General features: G+C 40.2%; 2 protein-coding genes and 3 long non-coding RNA genes across 7 annotated transcripts; 2 read left to right on the top strand and 3 right to left on the bottom strand.

The window, feature by feature from the left end:
• Positions 1–4,882: 4,882 nt before the first annotated feature.
• On the top strand, positions 4,883–5,918 carry LOC120901143 (probable ATP-dependent RNA helicase DDX10; the record flags this gene model as incomplete). The annotated part of the gene is made up of 1 exon (XM_040308856.1): positions 4,883–5,918. A coding segment is annotated over one exon (921 nt), but the record flags the coding sequence as incomplete, so codon positions are not given.
• Positions 5,919–6,249: 331 nt separating this feature from the next.
• Positions 6,250–8,016, bottom strand: LOC120901100 (palmitoyl-protein thioesterase 1). Of its 2 annotated transcripts, none has more exons than XM_040308810.1 (5): positions 7,443–8,016; positions 7,220–7,365; positions 7,076–7,164; positions 6,529–6,985; positions 6,250–6,470 (listed from the first exon to the last, which is right to left on the bottom strand). In XM_040308810.1, exons 1-5 carry the CDS (start codon positions 7,564–7,566, stop codon positions 6,348–6,350), a joined length of 939 nt encoding a protein of 312 aa, XP_040164744.1. In that variant the 5' UTR covers positions 7,567–8,016; the 3' UTR covers positions 6,250–6,347. The 2 variants fall into 2 exon arrangements, with proteins under 2 accessions (XP_040164744.1, XP_040164750.1); XM_040308816.1 differs by having other exon boundaries at positions 6,529–6,964; positions 7,443–7,997.
• A 5,756-nt stretch (positions 8,017–13,772) lies between these two features.
• LOC120901234 lies at positions 13,773–14,596 on the top strand. Its single transcript, XR_005739284.1, has 3 exons — positions 13,773–14,271; positions 14,338–14,435; positions 14,514–14,596. It is a non-coding gene; the product is annotated as an uncharacterized LOC120901234 (long non-coding RNA).
• A 614-nt stretch (positions 14,597–15,210) lies between these two features.
• Positions 15,211–15,904, bottom strand: LOC120901200. Of its 2 annotated transcripts, none has more exons than XR_005739278.1 (3): positions 15,774–15,904; positions 15,607–15,708; positions 15,211–15,520 (listed from the first exon to the last, which is right to left on the bottom strand). It is a non-coding gene; the product is annotated as an uncharacterized LOC120901200 (long non-coding RNA). The 2 variants fall into 2 exon arrangements; XR_005739279.1 differs by having other exon boundaries at positions 15,607–15,702; positions 15,774–15,893.
• Positions 15,905–18,535: 2,631 nt separating this feature from the next.
• Positions 18,536–19,180, bottom strand: LOC120901227. The gene is made up of 3 exons (XR_005739283.1): positions 19,005–19,180; positions 18,840–18,937; positions 18,536–18,761 (listed from the first exon to the last, which is right to left on the bottom strand). It is a non-coding gene; the product is annotated as an uncharacterized LOC120901227 (long non-coding RNA).
• Positions 19,181–20,453: the final 1,273 nt, after the last annotated feature.

Below are 20,453 nucleotides of genomic sequence, written 5' to 3'. Positions count from 1 at the left end.
GTTATTCACCAGATGATCGAAACAGCCCGAATCTATATACCACTCCATTTTGTTAAAACATCCCGCATTTACACCAACGAAACTAACACTTGCTTCACCGACGTGTGCCTTCGATGCATTGGTGGTACTTTGCCTTTTTGTTCGGACACTCAGATTGACGTTAAGCATTATTTGACTACAAAGATACTTTCCAATGCTCAAAATGTATTCATTAGAGTGTTCTATGAACACCATGTAAGTTTCATAACCCTTAAATAATAATTAATCAAGAAAAATGCAAAATACCCAAGTGCCACAAATCCACTAAACGACCACTAAACGACTTCTAAGGAACTGGTCTAATCTTGTTGCGCGCAACATTGTTGCTGGCAAAATGTATGGATTTTGACAGCTAGCGCAACTTTGTTGCATGCCAAATTCTATCCAATTTGATTTTTGTCTGGCAACATTTTCTATTTACCTTGGTCATGGTAATCGGGTGTATGAAGTGACACAGCAGCAGTGTGCGTTTTGTTGACATCCGCTAAATTTGGAATTTTTGCATTTATAATACATTTTTTGGTGTATATTTTATTTTTTCAACACTTTATTCAACAAGTGAGTGATAAAAAATAAACTCTGAGCTATGAAAGGGCCAATTTTCGACGCTAAACAATCTCAAAGCGAAATGTTGCCAGCAACATTCATAGACCACCTCAGCGATATGTTTCCGGGCAACAATATTGCGCGCAACAAGATTAGACCGCTGCCTAAAGCGTCGATGCCAAGGACCGTAAAGATAACAGGTCAAGTTATAAGCCCGTTTTGACAGCTAGGTGGAAGAAGAATCGACGAAGAAAACTGACAGTTAGTTTTCCGCTTTTGGCGAACGCTTCAAGTTCTCGAAGGAAAATTTCCATTTTAAATCACGGACTGTGTTCTAATAAACTAAAATATTCACCCAAATTGATCTCCACCAAATATTGACCATGCAAAACGTAAACAATCCATCAATACATATACGAGCGGAAAACCATCTGTCAAAATCGGAGCCCAGGGGGAGGATCGCCAAAAGCGCTATAACCACACCTATTATACATTCCACCTTGGTCGATGCCCAATTGTTCTACATGACGACACCTTCTTTCTACCCACTTAGACCTTGCTGGAGCTCGGGGAACGGTTATGTCAAGTCGAGAAATGTCATTTTGCGCAAAACTTCACCTTGTCATTTTAAAACACCTTGCTCTGAACAATTTCACCTTGTCATTTTAAAACACCTTGGGTCAAAATTACCGAATTTTGACCAAGGATAATATATTTAGAAGGTTGATTTTTATCGATTTTGCTGGGCGACATTGTGGGGGACATCTGTCAATCTCTGCATACAAATTTCATTACCCCGCACCAGCCCTCCACGATTTTTATACCGGAGCCCCAGGAAAAGAAATGTCAAGTCGAGAAATGTCATTTTGCTCTGAACAACTTAACCTTGTCATTTATAACACCCAAGGTGGAATATAGAGGAGGTGTCTTCTTAGCGTTTGGCATGTTGCCATTTTGAGATTCGGTTTGACAACAGCCGTCGATATTTGTTTACAGGCAGCAGCTACATTATAACGTGTAAAATGTCGATTTATGAAGTGTGGATGCAAAATACGAATTTTTAATGCTAAAAAAATGTTTATTAAACGAAAACAATTCATATATCATATCCAAATACCAGCAACATTCGTCGCATTTGACAACTGCCGTCGATCATGGTTTTGTGCTTTTTTCTAAAGCCTCGATGCCCAATTGTTCTACATGACGACACCTCCTTTCTACCCACTTTGATAACACCTTGATTTTGACAAAAGCTCACCTTTCCGTAGCAATAGACGATGCGCAATCTCAGATTGCGCCAAGGTGTTATAAATGACCAGGTGAAGTTGTTCATAGCAAAATGACATTTTTCGACTTGACATTTCTCTTCCATGGGCTCCGGTATAAAAATCGGGAGGGCTGGATCGGGGTAATGAAATTTGTATGCAGAGAGTGACAGATGTCCCCCACAATGTCGCCCAGCAAAAACGATAAAAATCAACCTTCTAAATACATTATCCTCGGATTGCGCATATATTTATCTGTCAAACGGATCGGTTTGAAACATTTATCTGTCAAAAAAAAATTATACATCTCGGACATATAACCCAAGGTGGATTTAAAAATATCAGGTGCTGGATTCTAGTGCATTTTGACAATTCGTCACTTGACGTAAGGTCCCCAGGATTCAAATTTTGTTTACATTTATTAAATTTGATCATATAATTTATCTACCCCATTTTTTCGATTGAACATTCTTTCAAAATATATTTTGGACTTCGCGAGTTCTTATTTAACATTAAAACATGGATTAAAATGTGTTATTTTGCGTTATTCCGTGAAATTATTCTATAATTCATTGCGTTTTCGACATTTTGATGATAAAAATTAAGAAAGCATTATTTTTTTTTTTCAAATTTCACATTAATTCCTCATTATCTACGAGCCGCATGGACAATTTACGTGAGATTAGAACTCTTATCCACATGATTTTAAATTTCGTACATAAACAAATCATCAAATCTTTTGTTTATATATCTCATTTTTTCAATAAAACCAATAGACACACAAAAATGCACATACAGTGAAGCGCCGTTTATCCGGCCTTCTCGGGACTTGACTTCGCCCGGATAAGCGAATAACACGGATAATGAGTCAAATGATTTAATTTATCACCAATTCATGGTTATTTTTTTGGTAATTTTTCTTATTTTTGATAAAAATAACCTAGTTTTTATTAAATTCATGTTTTTCGAAAGAGAATTTTTAAAATTTGCCATGAATTACAGTGTTTTTTGTTATGACAATGTGCTCTTATAACCGCTTTTTCAAATATCCTCCTCATAACCCAATGTCACTTTTGTATTGAACTGTCATTTCTCAACAGCACGGATAAACGGAAAGCCGGATAAAAGGTACCCGGATAAACGGCGCTCCACTGTAATTACAAAGAAATCTGTTCTATTTGCTAAGCTTTGTGCGGAAACAAATGTTTAACGGTTTTAAAATGACGTAAAGTCCCTCAACTATGGCGACCCCCCAAAGGCCCTAATCCACCACCTGATATTTTTAATCCACCTTGGATTGCGCATAAATTTTCAAGGTTATATCAAGGTGGATTAGAAATATCAGGTGGTGGATAAGGGCACATTTTTGTATGTCTATTGATTGTATCGAAAAAATGAGATATATTAACAAAAGATTTGATGATTTGTTTATGCACGAAATTTAAAATCATGTGAGTAAGAGTTCTAATCTCACGTAAATTGCCCATGCGGCTCGTAGATAATGTGGAATTAATGTGAAAATTGAAAAAAAAAATGATTTCTTAGTTTTTATCATCAAAAATGTCGGTAACACAATGAATTATAGAATAAATTCTAGGAATAACATAAAATAACACATTTTAATCCATGTTTTAATGTTAAATTAGAACTCGAAAAGTCCAAAATATATTTTGAAAGAATGTTCAATCGAAAAAATGAGGTAGATAAATTATATGATCAAATTTAATAAATGTAAACAAAGTTTGAATCCTGGGGACCTTACGTCAAGTGACGAGTTGTCAAAATGCACTAGAATCCAGCACCTGATATTTTTAAATTCACCTTGGTGTCGCACGTAATGATTTCTTCTTTATTAGCTGCCAGAGCTCGGTGTGATTTTGAAAGCTGTTCCAGACTAGTCCACGTTTTCATTATAACACCGCAATGTCGAATACCAAATATATTAATTTTGCTAGAAGAAACAAGTGTAATGTGTTCAAAGTTAATAATAATCGCATTTCGAAACATGATGCCATCGGTGATGCGAATGAAAAATGTTTTCCTCACCAAACGAAATCGAAACGCTCTATAATGCATATTACAGTTACGGAAGAGGAAGAGGAAATCCAAATGCTGCGTAGACGCTACAATGACAAAATCTCAGTTTCTAAAGTTATTGAAACGTTCCAAGATTTTCCGCTCTCAAAGAAAACCTTAGCTGGATTAGCCGAAGCAGATTTCACTAGACCCACCGTCATTCAAAGGGAATCTATATTGCCTGCTATATTCGGTAAAGATATTCTCGCGGCAGCGAAAACGGGTAGTGGAAAGACATTAGCTTTTATCATCCCTATCCTCGAACGATTATTCGTGGAGAAATGGACCCGCATGGATGGTTTAGGAGCTCTCATAATAACACCAACACGTGAACTGGCTGTACAGATTTACGAAACTATGACACAGGTCGGACGGCATCACGATTTTACCATTGGTCTTCTCATTGGAGGTCAAAATCTCAAATACGAGCGAAATCGCCTGCACAATCTGAACATAATAATCGGCACTCCCGGTCGTCTGTTACAACATATGGATCAAAATCCTTTATTTGATACAACAAACTTGAAAATATTGGTACTGGATGAAGCTGACAGATGCTTGGATATGGGATTCTCGGCTACAATGGATTCCATCATCGAAAATCTTCCAGAAGTACGACAAACTGTATTGTTTTCTGCAACACAAACGAATTCTGTTTGTGATTTAGCCAGAGTGAAACTAGTGAACCCTGTTCAAATTGCTCCACACGAGCATGAACAAATCGCCACACCGGCGAAATTACAGCAAAGCTACGTTGTAGTTGATCTTGCTAACAAACTGACCATGCTTTGGTCATTCCTGCAAACCCATCCTAAACAAAAAGTTATAGTATTTTTTGCCACTTGCAAACAGGTGAAATATTTCTACCAGGTATTTAAGAAGCTTCGTCCGACCTCTTTACTGTTACCCTTGTATGGGGGAATGAACCAAGAAAAGCGTAACAAAATATATGGTGATTTTTGCAAAAGAAAACAAATGTATGCTTGTTAGCCACAGATGTAGCATCGCGTGGGCTGGACTTCCCTAAGGTTAACTGGGTGGTTCAAATTGACTGCCCCGAAGACGTTGCCCAGTACATACATAGAGCCGGACGAACTGCAAGGTTGAATACAAGTGGTGAAAATTTACTCGTTTTGCTCCCGCACGAGGTAGATCCAATGTTAGATTCTCTAGAAAAGAACAAAATACCTATTAAACAGATTAAAATTGATGAACGTCAGTTATTTTCACCACTGCTGAAAATCCAATCACTGCTTGCCCAATCCCCAGAATTAAAAGAGAGTGCAAAACGAGCTTTTGTTGCATACATCAAATCAATAGCCCTGATGAAGAATAAGGAAGTGTTTCAATTGCACAATTTAAATTTGGATGAGTTTGCAAACTCTTTAGGATTGAGTAACACTCCGCGTGTACGTTTTGTTTCTCGTACGTTGGAAAGGAAACGAAGTAAAATCTTAAATACTTCCGATTCTGAAAGTAAAATCAAAATTACTGGCATCGAAACTAAGGATAGCAGCGATGAAGAACAAGATCTGGATGATTTTCTACGAATTAAACACATTCATAATAGTTCACATTGTTTTGCATCGGATGATCTACAGGCTTCCAATGTTACTACTGAATCAGAAGATGTAAAAAAGATACAAAAAAAACGAATATCTAAGGTCAAGCTAGTAAAGAAGTCCCTACATATGAGTAAACGAATCGTATTTGATGAAGATGGTGCCCCGGTTAATACAAACGGTGAGCAATCGAACAAGTTCTACGATTTGAAAGATGCACGGTTTAGACTAGAACAACAAGATGCGGATGATAAAAAGCGTTATAAAGCATTAAAGAAAGCAAAAAAGAATGATTATAAAAGAAAAGGAACGTAAAAGGCAAGTTGACGATTCTTGTGTTCTGGCTGATGATTTTGGCAGCGAAAGCGAAAATAGCGTTTCTCTTGATTGGCTTCCTGATCCGGATAAAGTGTATGGAAAAAGAAAACATGTAGATTGTAAACACGCTTCAGGAAGCTATGATTTTAAAGATACAGTCAAAAGAATACGTGTACTTCAAAATGCTCAAGCATTGTCCTTAAATGATACAGAACAACTGGCCATTAATTTGCTAAAATAGTATTTCCGACGATCGTGTCAAATCAGAACATGATAGTGGTCTCTCCAACAACGAAGTAAAAAAATACAAGTATGCAACGAAATGTTGATTCAATGATCTTTTGTTTTTCTTTTTTGTAAATGGTGTGTGCCTTACAAATATGTTTCAATAGTAGTGGGTAATTTATAGTTGATCGTTGACATCGTTTATGAACTAATAAACATTTAACAGATTATAGCTGAAGTATTTTATTTGTATACGATACATTCTACAAATTCGCTTTCAGATATATTCAGCATTGAAATCCTACTCATGATTCAGTTATTTCAAATAACTAAAGAGATTTTCTCTAAACCATTCTTTCGTAAATTGAAGATGATTGCCCTCACACTCGAGAAATACGATTTTATTTTGATCGTCCATCATTTTTAGACCAAGTCGATCCTGAAAAAAAGTAAGTAGAATTAAATTTGTGGCGGGCGAAAAGTAGATGTTACTTTACCTCGATATAGATATTGGTTTCCTTGAGGCCCTGTATTTCTTTATCCTGTCCAGGTTTGTAATAACCAAACCATTGGGTTTGTAATGGTTGAACAATGCTATCATTATTAAATTGAACCATTACAAATTTATTTAATTTTTGTAAATTTTTCACATAGGTTTTGTTGATGAACCGCTCGTTATTAATATCCGCTAAAAATGTGCTAGAAGTTCTGTATTTACTTTCATTCAGCGGATCATGCCAATACGTGGCTTGAACGAGAAAATTTTGCATCAAATCTGTATATGCGGCATAGTTTAGAAGCAGCCGAAACCGTTCACATGTTCGACTGCTTATTGAAGGACAGTTTGGTAATCCAAAAACCCCCTGATGTTGACCACCCAATGTAATCAAATTATGTATGCGTAGAGTTGAACATCTTTGCACCAGTGCTCGCCTGGAAGATACCAATTTCATCCTTAATGGTCGTATTATATACATGCCTTCATACGCGAATAACTAAGGAACGGGCGTGACATGAATTACAAACATACAACTCAATACTCACAAAAACTGACTTCCCTGAGAAAATCCAATAGCATTGAATCCACCCTTCAATTGAGCATCCGTGCTTAGATCTTCACAAACCATATTGACCTGTATTAAAGAACGATTATTAATCTGTAGGGAATACTGTTTGTTCGAATGTTACCTGTTGATTGGGATGAATTAAGTAACCACTTTTAAAATCTTCAGTTATAGAATTTCCGATTTCAATCGATTTTACGTAAACATTGATTTCAGATTCTAGAAATTTTGTCACACCGCCCAAACTGAACGGAAAGCAACATGTATCACCTGAAGATTAAAAACAAACAAATACAAATTACAAAAAAAAATCAAACAAATCGAACATAACTTCTTGCATAACTTACCCATGCCGTGCCACAAAACAATAGGTAATTTCTCACTAGAAACTTGCACTTTTGTTGTGAGTGCAATGAAGTAGAAAATAACCACTTCAAATCTAGTATGTTGCATGTTTATGCAGTCACACATCAATTGTGAGACCAAAATGAACTTGTTGTTTGTCTTATCAACGTTTGTTATTAGTTTACTTTTAATTAGATTTCCATGAATTTTAAAATCACGGATGAATAAGTAAGAGCTCTTCTAAACTATACCACACTAGACACTAAATAGTTGCTTTAAGTAAATATGTTCTGCGGGCCTAGAGGCGAAAGAACTCCGGTGGAGCCAAAGGCTCTCTAAACTAATCCAACAACTACAACAATGTTCTTCGGACCGATCCGCTTCATACCATTAAACTGAATAGATGTCATTTATACGATCTTTGTTTTTATAAAGCCGTAAACACACATTACCGTGCAACCAGACATCCCGCCAAATAGAATTGCGCCGTGATAAGGCCTTATTAGACGGAGGAAAATACCGTCATTTCTCGATTGGCATTTTTCTGTCAAACTAAGACTTTGGCACAAAAATCCCTCTCGTACAAGGACCGTAAAGATATCAGGTCAAGTTATACAGGGTTTACCTAGCCAATCGGGCGTCGTCAAAACGTTATCGGTCGCCGTAAATACTGTTTCGGGCGTCGTAAACCCTCAATTGGGCACTGTCATTTCTATTCGGGCCTTGTGAAGTATGAATCGGAAAAAGTACAGAATGAATTGGGCCTAATTTATATTTTGTTGCTTTCTAGCTGTAAAACAATACTTTTTTGCTAGTAGTTGAACTGATATGTATGAAAATTCAATATTTTTAAGTTTAATCACATAACAAATTATTCAAATTCCTTTTTTTTAATTTTTAATTCGAACCCGTACACAGTGCTGCAAAATGGCATGACTATCACGAGATTTTCACCAATGAAAACAATCAACATATCCGTGGTAGCTTGATGTTCATTGTTGATAGTCAATAAAAGTGCATCATGACATGCTGAACACGACATGTGAATTCTTGAGTCCAACGCGATACTTTGACTGACAAGCTTAGCTTACTGCCCGCATAAGCATAATCATGACTATTGCTGGCTGTGTACTGTGCTGCCAAATATCACTGTTTCAGTCACCAACGCTCATGACTGAAACGAACCTCAAATCAGCTCACGTACACAAGTGCCGATGTAAGTATGAACAAAAGTATGAATTAAGTATGAGTGCTAAGTATGACACCAGCATCCAACGCTGGTGCATGGTTCCAAAATATGAAGCCGTTACTTCGATCCCATTCTACGTGTGCTTCGACTTGCTGATATGTTAAATGGTATGAAACACGAACCGTTTGAAATTTTATCTCCTAGCTTCGAATAACAAACCAAACCGTTTTCCGCTTGCTATGCCTCTTGAAATGTAAATATTAAACACACATCAACAACAATCGTTCTCCAAGCCCAAGGTTTATGGAGACCAGGCTGCTCATAGTCTGTTTTTTAATTTCCAAATTTGTACGACACATCTTAATATTAGTGACTTAATAGAATGGCATATTATGATTGAAACCCGTAACCGTTTAAATAAACTTAAAGCGACAACGTTTTTTGCGACAATTTCGCTCACGTTTTTGGTGAATTGCATTGATAAATTTGACACCGAGTAGATCAAATTAGCTCAGTTTACCCAGTCAACCTGCTTGTTTTTTGTTAAAAAAAAAAACATAAAAAACAAGTTGAATTGTGCTCAATTTTATTTTTCTTTTAGTTTGGCATTAATCTGGCTGGAACAAACTGGATAATTTGATTATATTTGGTGCAGCAGAATTATTGCGCTAGGCAAGTAGCTCTGTTTGCAAAATTGGGCTACTTTCTGTCACACCGCTTCTAGACGACCCACAAAATCTTCCGCGACAATTTTTTGCGAGCTCTTTGTTCTAAAACAACTTCTCAGTTTTAGAACTAAATCAGAGGCAACCGTGATTGTCGCGGGTTTGTGAATTTTTCACAGAAAGGCAACGCTCGCTGCATCATTGCATGTGCACTGCTTACGAGAGTTCATACATAAACGTTTGGATCAGCAAACTGAGTCTGGCAATATCTATAGGATGCGGGATCATTTAACCAGCTAGCAGAACCGACTACTGCTTCTAATCATATGCACATGGTTAAAAAAACACCACTCGCCCGCGCCACGTATATTCTAAGTCTATCGCGATAATAAAATACCAAAAAATCACGACAAACTGATTGACCAGGAGTTGGTTACCAAAATATCACCAATCAGATCAGACGTCACAACGACCATGTGCGTCTTACCCCTGATCATCGCACATGTGTACGTGAACCGAAATGAATTTCATTTCAATCACGAGTGCTCGTGATAGAACCAGTGACATTTCGAAATTGATCACATACAAACAAAGTCACGTCAAAGTGACCGACCAAGAGGGGTTGCTGCAATGTCACCAATCTGGTCACACGTCACAACGACTATGTTCATCTTGCGTCTGATCATCGCACTTGTGTACGTGAGCTGATTTGAGGTTCGTTTCAGTCATGAGCGTTGGTGACTGAAACAGTGATATTTTACAGTGCTGCTCCTGGTCCAGAAAATTTCATAACAGTGATTGACTAAAAGTTTATTCCCAAATTGTCAGCAATCATATCACTCGTTACAACCACTTGAGAATTTCACCTGTGATAATCGCAATTGAGTACGTGACGCTGACAAGGTTTTTGATTCATTCAGTTTTTTTTTTGATATTGATGGTGACATTTTGCAGCACTGCCCGTACAATGCAATTTGGTTTTACAGTGGAGCGCCGTTTATCCGGGACTTGGCTTCGCCCGGATAAGCGAATAATACGGATAATGAGTCATATGATATATTCCCAATTGACATTTTCGAGCACGAATAATCGGGAATTCGAGCAAATTCCCTTAAACTGGAGCCTTAAACTTCCCTTAAACTGCATCAGTTTAAGGGAATTTAGAAAAAGGCCTTTAAAATCCACTGTGATGCGGCTTTTTCGTTGTTTTCTTCTAGATTCGCTCGAAAATGATGTTTCCTATCGTTATAGTTGGTCAGGTAGCCATTTTATACTTAAATAATATTGATTTTTTATAAAATAACGTCACACAAAATTAGCTTTTGTTTTTCATCAAAAATCTAAGCTATGTGTGTAAAATGAGCTCGACGGCATCGTCAATCGATAGAAGCAAGTCTAATTTACGAACTCACCAAATTTTAGCGCTTTCAAAACACTTGATCAGACACAAATCCACAATTTCAGGCGTATCGAATACTAATCGAGCAGATATGGGAAAACAAATTCTAGCAAATGTCACTTGGGTTTTATCACCAACTCATGGTGATTTTTTGGAAATTTTTCTTATTTTTAATAAAAATAACCCAGTTTTTATTAACTTCATGTTTTTCAAAAGAGCATTTTTAAAATTTGCCATGAATTACAGTGTTTTTTTGTTATGACAATTTGCTCTTATAACCGCTTTTTCAAATATCCTCCTCATAAGGATGGAAATAGACGAACCGAGATCATCGCGGTACCACGAAAATCGCGTATGACTTGAGCATTCAATTATGTTATAACATCTGACAGATAGGCGAGATAATCGCGGTTCGTGTATGGAACCATCCGAGGTCTGGTGACGATTGAATGTGCCAAGAAGAAATATTTTTCTATCAATTTGCGAATCAAATTATTTATTTCACATAGTTTATGCAAAATAAAATACAAAACTCATTTCTCGACACGAGTTTTCACACAAATCCGCCAGGAAAAGTAAAAATAATCGGTTCGCGCTACCGCGAAAATCTCAGCAAAACCGATGTTGGGTATCTCTGCGAAACAGCAGGCGCGATTGGAGGCGCGGAAGATTTGACAGCTCTACTGTTCTACAACTGTTATAAACAAGGCGCGAATTTCGCGGTACCGCGACGATCTCGGTTCGTCTATTTCCAGCCTAACCCAATGTCACTTTTGTATTGAACTGTCATTTCTCAACAGCACGGATAAACAGAAAGCCGGATAAAAGGTACCCGGATAAACGACGCTCCACTGCATATTTTTTTAAAAATATAATATGTTTGGTGATTTAATTAGGTAAACATTTTAAAATAATACATAATAAGTTGAACAACATGCAAAATACGTATTTTTAAACAACTTAATGGATCAAACACACCGAAGCTACCGATTTGACACCTTCAAGAGTAGGACGCTTTTATTCTGTACTATGCCCGATTCATACTTCACAAGGCCCGAATAGAAATGACAGTGCTCAATTGAGGGTTTACGTCGCCCGAAAAAGTATTTACGGCGACCAATAACGCTTTGACGATGCCGGATTGGCTAGGTAAACCTGTAAGCCCATTTTGACAGCTAGGTGGAAGAAGAATCGACGAAGAAAACTGACAGTTAGTTTTCCGCGTTTGGCGAACGCTTCAAGTTCTCGAAGGAAAGTTTCCATTGGAAATCACGGGCTGTGTTCTAATTAACTAAAATATTCACCCAAATTGATCTCCACCAAATATTGACCATGCAAAACGTAAAAAATCCATCAATACATATACAGGCGGTCCCCGAGATACACGGTTAATGGGGACCGAAAACGGCCGCAAAATACCGCGTATCTCGAATTTCCGCCTAAGTCCAATCTCGTGATTTCCAGCTAAAATATCAAAAATTTTCGTGTAATTTTGCAAGTAGTGGGCGGTTTTAGTCACTTTATGAATTATTTGATATGATTCTGACTGAATATTGTTGTATATGGAATACCCTACGTATGAGCGGTGATGATTGTCATCGCTCCTGACGTGACACAACCTGGATGCCGTCCGGATGCACCCCGACCTGGCATCAACTAAAAGAGCTCTAGATCAATCAGCATCGTTGGCTCGTGAACTTCCACTCTTTTATTCTCCTCATTATTACATTCTTTTTTCAATAAAGTGAATTCAATACGCAACAAATATAACTGTTTTAAACCTTTTGAAATAGTTTTGAACATTCGATCAAAACGGAAATTATTTGGCAATTTGCAATTGATGTGTCAAATCAGTACAATTTGCTCAAAGAATTGTCAAACTTAGAAAACCGCGTATCTCCGAATCCGCGTATAACCGTCCAAATAGACATACAGTGACAACGTCGCGCGAGACGACGTCGCGCGCGATAAAAAGTAGCTCAATTTTGCAAACAGAGCTACTCGTCGCGCGCGACAATTTTGCTTCATCCTAAATAATCGAATTATCTAGTTTTTTTACAAGCCTGATTAATACCAAACGCAAAAAATAGATTTGAACACATTTTAACCTATTTTTGTGTGTTTTCAAACAAAAAACAAGTTGGTTGACTGAGTCAAATGAGCTACTTTGATCTACACCGAGTGAAATTTTGAGCTACTTTTTGTCGCGCGCGACGTCGTCGAGCGTAACGTTGTCGCTGTATGTCAATTTGAACGGTTAAATATCGATGAGGCTAGTTTTGAGCTTAACTGGTCGAAAAATTGGGCTAGTATCTTAGGCCGAAAATACACGGACCGGAATTCCGCTGCCACGGAATTCCGCCTGCTGTCAAACCCATATACAAAGTGTCAACGGCAACTTTCCCGAACTGTCATATCCATACATTTTTCAGCAAGCGGAATTCCGCGGCCGCGAAATTCCGGTCCGTGTATTTTCGGCCTTAAAGAACCATAAAAACCAAGCCACTACATTTTAAACTATTTGTTTGAACTGGTGTTCAAAACTAAGGTAATTTAATATGCACATAAAATACAATAAATACCAATACAGGGTTTCCACGATTTATTGGTCAGTTCCCATGATTTTTTGGTGCGTTCCCAAGAATTTTTGGTCGTATCCCATAGATTTTTGGTTCGTTCCAAGGATAATGTATTTAGAAGGTTGATTTTTATCACTTTTGCTGGGCGACATTGTGGCGGACATCTGTCACTCTCTGCATACAAATTTCATTACCCCGCACCAGTCCTCCCCGATTTTTATTCCGGAGCCCCCGGAAGAGAATTGTCAAGTCGAGAAATGTCATTTTGCTCTGAACAACTTCACCTTGTCATTTATTACACCTTGGACTGGATATCAATTTTTAATTCTGGGAAATGGCCAAAAAATCGTGGGAACGCATCAAAAAAATATAGGAACCCACCAAAAATTGATGAGAACCAACCAATTAATCTTGGGAAACCCTGTAAACATTACAGGGTTTCTCAAGCCAGCTCAACATCCTACCACGCAAACAATGAGACTCCAAATTTTGAGTGATTCAGGCCGAGGGATATGAGGGAGCTTGACCCAGTCCGCAAAAGCCGAAGTTTTGTATGGGATCGTGTCGTACACATCCCAAGTAGCAGAGCCGAAGTTGTTGAGAGATTTTGCTGTGTGTTAAAGCGAGAGGCCCTGTCTTCTCTCTCTAGATTTTGGACGGCAAACCGCCGCCCGTGCAGAGGTGTGTGCGTGTGACGAAAAATTATGGATGAAATACGGGGGAAGCGGGGTTTGAAGTCTTTCGTTCATCACACACACATGCATTTACCAGCGGATATCGCTGGACCGAGTCTACCCATCTCTCTCGATCCACCATGATTTTTCTGCTATCGCGCTCATCCGGGTGTTAGGAATCCTCAGTCTGTCCAGAACTTTCGTTGTGGAAGGATGTACTGAAGTGAGGTGCGATTTCTTGTGCGACGTACTTTGCTCATTTACGTTTTGTGCCGTGTTCCTTCTTCCTCAGTTATGGAATGATTTATCCTAGCAAATTCTTGAGGTAAGTTTCTGGCTGTGTGCTTGTGCAGGTACATTCAACTAACCCTTGGCGTCTAAAAAGTTACAGGTGTGTGCGCTATTTATCATTGACTACCTGCTAGCCTCGTCAACAATCTTCAAAGTGAGCGACGGAAAGAAAACGTTTTCCAGTTTTAAAATATTAAGGTAAGTTTTGATCTAATCCTCTGCTCTAAACTCTCCATAGTAACACATACTACATACATTCATTATTGCTTCATTCAGCCCCCGGTGAGGACGTCATTACTTAACAGAAGCCGGTTCAACACGCGCAGCTCCTGTTCATGACGTCATCACGAAACTGAAGCTTAGCTGAACACGCGCAGCACGGATGGTACCCCGAGCGCGGTAGGAGGAAGGAAGAACGAGAGGAGGAAGAACGGTAAATTTGGAAGGGGGAAAGCGTTCTGCCGTCTACACAGCGGGAGTATGCCAAAACACATGTGGTAAGGGAGAGGGATATTATTCAATAAACAGCATGCGAATGTGTGCATAAAGCAAATGTGAACAGCCTCATCATTTCTATAAGCAATTCGAAAAAGGGGGTGGAGCAAACACATTGGTATGCGTGAGCGGCTGAAGAAACCAGAACGTTTAGATGTGTGCGTGACGGATGGTTCGGGCGCCTGTGGCGAAGCGAAGCTCGACAAGCCTGCAAACGAGAGCTTTGTGGAGAGCTCTGTAGGGAGCTCAGATTACACAGGCCGCCGTCGGTTTTTGCGTCCTTGGGATATGGCCCCACTTACGTACCCACTTGCAGTAGAAGTGTAAATGTGGTTTCACGCACACATAGACACATTCGACCCGAACGATCGCGTTCACACATACTATAACGCTCCGATTTCTTCTGCATCTCACGCATACCAATGTGTTTGCTCCACCCCCTTTTCGGATTGCTTATAGAAATGATGAGGCACACATGTTTATTTTTGCTGTATGCACACATTCGCATGCGGTTTATTCCACACTTTTTCTCTCCCTTCCAACACGTGCTTTGGCATACTCACACTGTGGAGACGGCAGAACGGTCTCCCCCTACCAAATTTACCGTTCTTCCTCCTCTCGATCTTTTTTCTTCTTACCGCGTCCGGGTACCATCAGAGCTGCGCGCTGGCTTTAGTTTTTCCTCTTCTCGTTCTTCCTTTCTCCTACCGCTCCCGGGGGCTGCGCGCGTTTCGACAGGTTCTTAGCGCAATCCAGTGCGTTGTTTTGTGGCTGAGTTGTGCTGAACGCTGTCAATAAAAATGAACCAATAATTAATGCATGTAGTACGTATTACTTTGGATAGTTTTACGTATATGATGAGAGCAACACTTACCTTAATATTTTAAAACTGGAAAACAATTTCTTTCCGTCACCCACTTTGAAGATTGTTGATGATGCCAACAGGTAGGCGTTGATGAATGGCGCATGCCTGTAACTTTGAAGACGATAAGCATTAGTCGAATTAGTACATTGAAGCACATATGAGATCAAGAAACTTACCTCAACAAGTTAGCTAGGATAAATCATTCCACCACGGAAGAAGAAGCAACACTGCGCAAAACGTAAACAAGGAAAGTAGGGGACACAAGAAATCGCATATCACTCCAGCACATCCTTCCACAACGAAAGTTCTGGGTAGACTGAGGATGCCTAACTCCCGGATGAGCGGGATAGCAGAAAACATCATGGTAGATCGAGAGAGATGGGTAGACTCGGTGTAGCGCAATCCAACGGTAGATGCATGTGTGTGAGACCAATGAAAGACTTCGGACTCCGCTCCTCGCGTTTTTCATCCATCGTTTTTCGTCACACGCACACACCTCTACACGCGCAGCGGTTTGCTGTCCAAAATCTAGAGAGAGAAGACAGGGCATCTCGCTTTGGCACACAGAAAAATCTCTGAAAAACTTCGGCTCTGCTACTTGGGGAGGAAGCACGGAGAAACGCGCTGCGATGAGAATTCGCATTCTGTTTTACACGCGCGCTTCACTAACACCAATACAAATACCGTGCTTTGACGAGCCGTCTGTGAATGTGTGTGTGTCTTCTTTCAGCGAGCTCAACCCTACAAACAAAGAGCGGGTAATTTTTTTCATGGTGTGCGTAAAAACCTACCCGACAGACAAAGAGAACGAAATTTTCAGGCGAGGGGTAGGTAGAAACACGCGGTGGGGGCCCGGCCCAAGATCGGATCCAAAGTCCGTTGTTTTGGGCTCGAAATTAAAAATGGCGGATGGAGCGCTACCACGGAGAGAATGCGCTCTCTTGCTTGCCTTTAAAATACACGAGGCGCTCTCGCTGTAAAGAACGCTCGCTCGCGCTGTTTCATCGTATTTTCCTCATACCCCTTCCTCCCCGTTTCTTTCGGCTTGCGCTGCGCTGAACTGGTACCCCCTCCCACTTGATTCGAGCGAATTGCGCTGCGCTGGACTGACACCCCCTCCCGCTCGTTTCTTTCGTAGCGCGCTGTGCGCTTCCCTTCATTCGGACTTGGTGCACCCGAATCAAAACAAAAACTTGAACACATCAAACTTGGTTTATATTTTATCACTTTTATTGCAAATAAAGGGGCATTTTCACACATAGCTTCACACAATCTTGCCACAAAATCACACACATTATTTATTTAAAAAAATCGTCGTATTTAAAATAGTCGCCTAACTGCATGGATACCGTTGTTGATGTTCAATACAGCAAACAAATATTAAAATGAAGCAACGCAAATCACACATTTAGGATAGATGATAAAAAATAAGCGCAGCTTCATTTCAATGTGCACAACACTTCAACACTTAGCGAAACTTCGATCGCCCGGGACTTAGGCTAACACGCGCGCAGCCTTTCACGGCGAACGCTTGAGCTGAACTGACGATTTCGTGTGGTGGCAAGAAGGGGAGCGCACAGAGGAACACTCGCTGCACTAGTGCGAGCGAGACACCGATACCCGCATGCCGCTGCGAGAAAACCAAACTGAGCGTGCAGGCTGAAAGTGAACGCACACATTCACACATGTGTAATTGTGTGAGTGCAAAAACTGCGTAGAAACCAAAACACGCTCGCGCCTCCGAGCAATTCCGCGAATTTCCAACCGTCTCCCCATGCTTCTACATGCCCCTCGCCTGAAAGTCGCACACTTTTTCATTCTCATTGCTAGTAGGGTAGAGTTAAGCCGATGGAAGATTTCCTAGGCTTAAAAAAGGGGGCGGGAACGGGTACCACGGTTCTCTCCCGCTCCCATATAAAATACACGGTGCGCTCTCTCAATGCTCGCGCCCACGCATCCTTTCGTGTGCTTGTGTTTGTTTCTTTCGTGTTGCGCTGTGTGCGTTTCTTTCGTTCAGCGATCGCTCACACTCGCTGCGTTTTTTTTGTTATCTAAAGCTAAACAAAAACACAAACACGCGTAGATTTTTTTTTCATCACTTTATTGAAACATTTACATTTTAACTTTACACGATTTCACACATTTACGTAAGGTGATACACAATATTTGACTAAAATAAAATTGATCGCTTCATCGATGCAAACGTTGCAAGTTGTCGAATATCTGCGTAGATCCTGTTGCACACGTTGATTACTGTAAAAAATCGTCCAGGACTTAGGCTGACGCACGTACGGCCGCTCGCTGTCGATCCTTGAGCTGTACTGACGATTTCGTGTGGTAGCAAGAACGAGAGCACACAGAGGAACTTTCGGTGCAGCAGTGCAAGCGAGACACCGACATCAGGACAGCGCTGCGAGCAGATCAAACTGAGCGAGCTGGCCGAAAATGAACGCACACATTTCCACATGTGTAACTGTGTTAGTGCCAAAACTGTGTCGAAACGCGCTCTCGCCTCCGTGTATTTCACACCGATTCTCCGCTTAACTCTAGGTTTTTACACACACCCAAGTAGCAGAGCCGAAGTTTTTCAGAGATTTTTCTGTGTGCCAAAGCGAGATGCCCTGTCTTCTCTCTCTAGATTTTGGACAGCAAACCGCCGCGCGTGTAGAGGTGTGTGCGTGTGACGAAAAACGATGGATGAAAAACGCGAGGACCCAAGGACGCAAAAACCGACAGCGGCCTGTGTAATCTGAGCTCCCTACAAAGCTCTCCACAAAGCTCTCCTTTGCAGGCTTGTCGAGAGCTTCGCCACAGGCGCCCGAACCATCCGTCACGCACACATCTAAACGTTCAGGTTTCTTCAGCCGCTCACGCATACCAATGTGTTTGCTCCACCCCCTTTTTCGGATTGCTTATAGAAATGATGAGGCTGTTCACATTTGCTTTATGCACACATTCGCATGCTGTTTATTGAATAATATCCCTCTCCCTTCCCACATGTGTTTTGGGATACTCCCGCTGTGTAGACGGCAGAACGCTTACCCCCTTCCAAATTTACCGTTCTTCCTCCTCTCGTTCTTCCTTCCTCCTACCGCGCTCGTGGTACCATCCGTGCTGCGCGTGTTGAACCGGCTTCTGTTAAGTAATGACGTCCTCACCGGGGGCTGAATGAAGCAATAATGAATGTAAGTAGTATGTATTACTATGGAGAGTTTAGCGCATAGGATTAGATCAAAACTTACCTTAATATTTTAAAACTGGAAAACGTTTTCTTTCCGTCGCTCACTTCGAAGATTGTTGACGAGGCTAGCAGGTAGTCGTTGATAAATAGCGCACACACCTGTGACTTTTTTAGACACCAAGGGTTAGTTGAATGTACCTGCACAAGCACACAGCCAGAAACTTACCTCAACAATTTGCTAGGATAAATCATTCCATTACTGAGCAAGAAGGAACCCGGCACAAAACGTAAATGAACAAAGAACGTCGCACAAGAAACCACACCTTACTTCAGTACATCCTTCCATAGGGACAGTTCTGGACAGACTGAGGATGTCTAACACCCGGATGAGCGCGATAGCAGAAAAATCATGGTGGATCGAGAGATCTGTAGATTCGGTTCAACGCAATCCAACGGTAGATGCATGTGTGTGTGACCAACCAAAGACTTCAGACCCCGCTCCTCGCGTTTTTCATCCATAATTTTTCGTCACACGCACACACCTCTACACGGGCGGCGGTTTGCCGTCCAAAATCTAGAGAGAGAAGACAGGGCCTCTCGCTTTGGCACACAGAAAAATCTCTGAAAAACTTCGGCTCTGCTACTTGGGTTGGGGAGCGGGGTCCGAAATCTTTCGTTGGTCACACACACATGCATCTACCGTTGGATTGCGTTGAACCGAGTCTACCCATCTCTCTCGTTCTACCATGATTGTTCTGCTATCGCGCTCATCTGGGACTTGCAAAATTCTCTCACCGCACAAATCGATCACGCCAGCGCTGTGCGTTCTCTCAATACATTTTTTTCTCCTCAAATCTGATCAAGTGCTGTCAAAATCGTGAAGCCATTTCTAAAGCGCAAACTCAAGTGAAAAGTAAAGGTGGTTTTATCAAGTGAAGCAAGGTAAATTTGTTTTGTGTCAGTAATGTAATATTACAAAATTAACTTAATTTCATTTGTTTAATACAGCAAAACATCAATAACATGGAAAACATTGAAGACATGGACTACATGGATGCGTCTCTGGAGGCATCTAAGCAATCCGGGCAATTTTATCGCCAGATGCAAATGCGCTCTGCTCAATTAGAGTTAGAAGAAGAAGCAGAAACCAGCCGGTGTAATGTGCAGATTGGTAAGTAGTATTTAATGAAACACTTGTTTGTGGTGATGCCCAGTTGTGCAAGTGATAGTTGATGTGGATATTTATTCAATATTGTGTTAGCATCAAACGATAGTTGTGTTTACGTTGTGTATATGTTTATCAATTTAAAATCAGAGTGAAATGTCCGGGTATGTATGGTGTTTTTTTTTGCAAATTAAAATAAATAGTTAAGCATTCTGAAATAAAAATAAGTGCATCTTTAATTGCACAACAGTTCAAAACAGTGTAGTGTTTAAAACATTTTTTTTATTCGGGAGGAACGGAAGAAAAAAGCGGTAACGTAGTGCAGTCGTTATCTCCTTCCAGTCAAGAATATGCCCGTCATGGGTTCAAGGCTGGAATGGACCGTCATACCGAGGCAAAGACAGATTATAACAATATTTTGTTTTAACTAAAATGCATTTTGCGTACTGAGATAGTGTTGGCAAAGAACAAGGAGAAAGGGTTCAAGCATCGCATGAACCTTCACCTTTA

Source organism: Anopheles arabiensis, chromosome 2, assembly GCF_016920715.1.
Source record: "Anopheles arabiensis isolate DONGOLA chromosome 2, AaraD3, whole genome shotgun sequence".
Classification (NCBI taxonomy): domain Eukaryota; kingdom Metazoa; phylum Arthropoda; class Insecta; order Diptera; family Culicidae; genus Anopheles; species Anopheles arabiensis.
The sequence above is the reverse complement of the archived record's forward strand: the minus strand, read 5'-3'. Positions and strand labels throughout refer to the sequence as shown.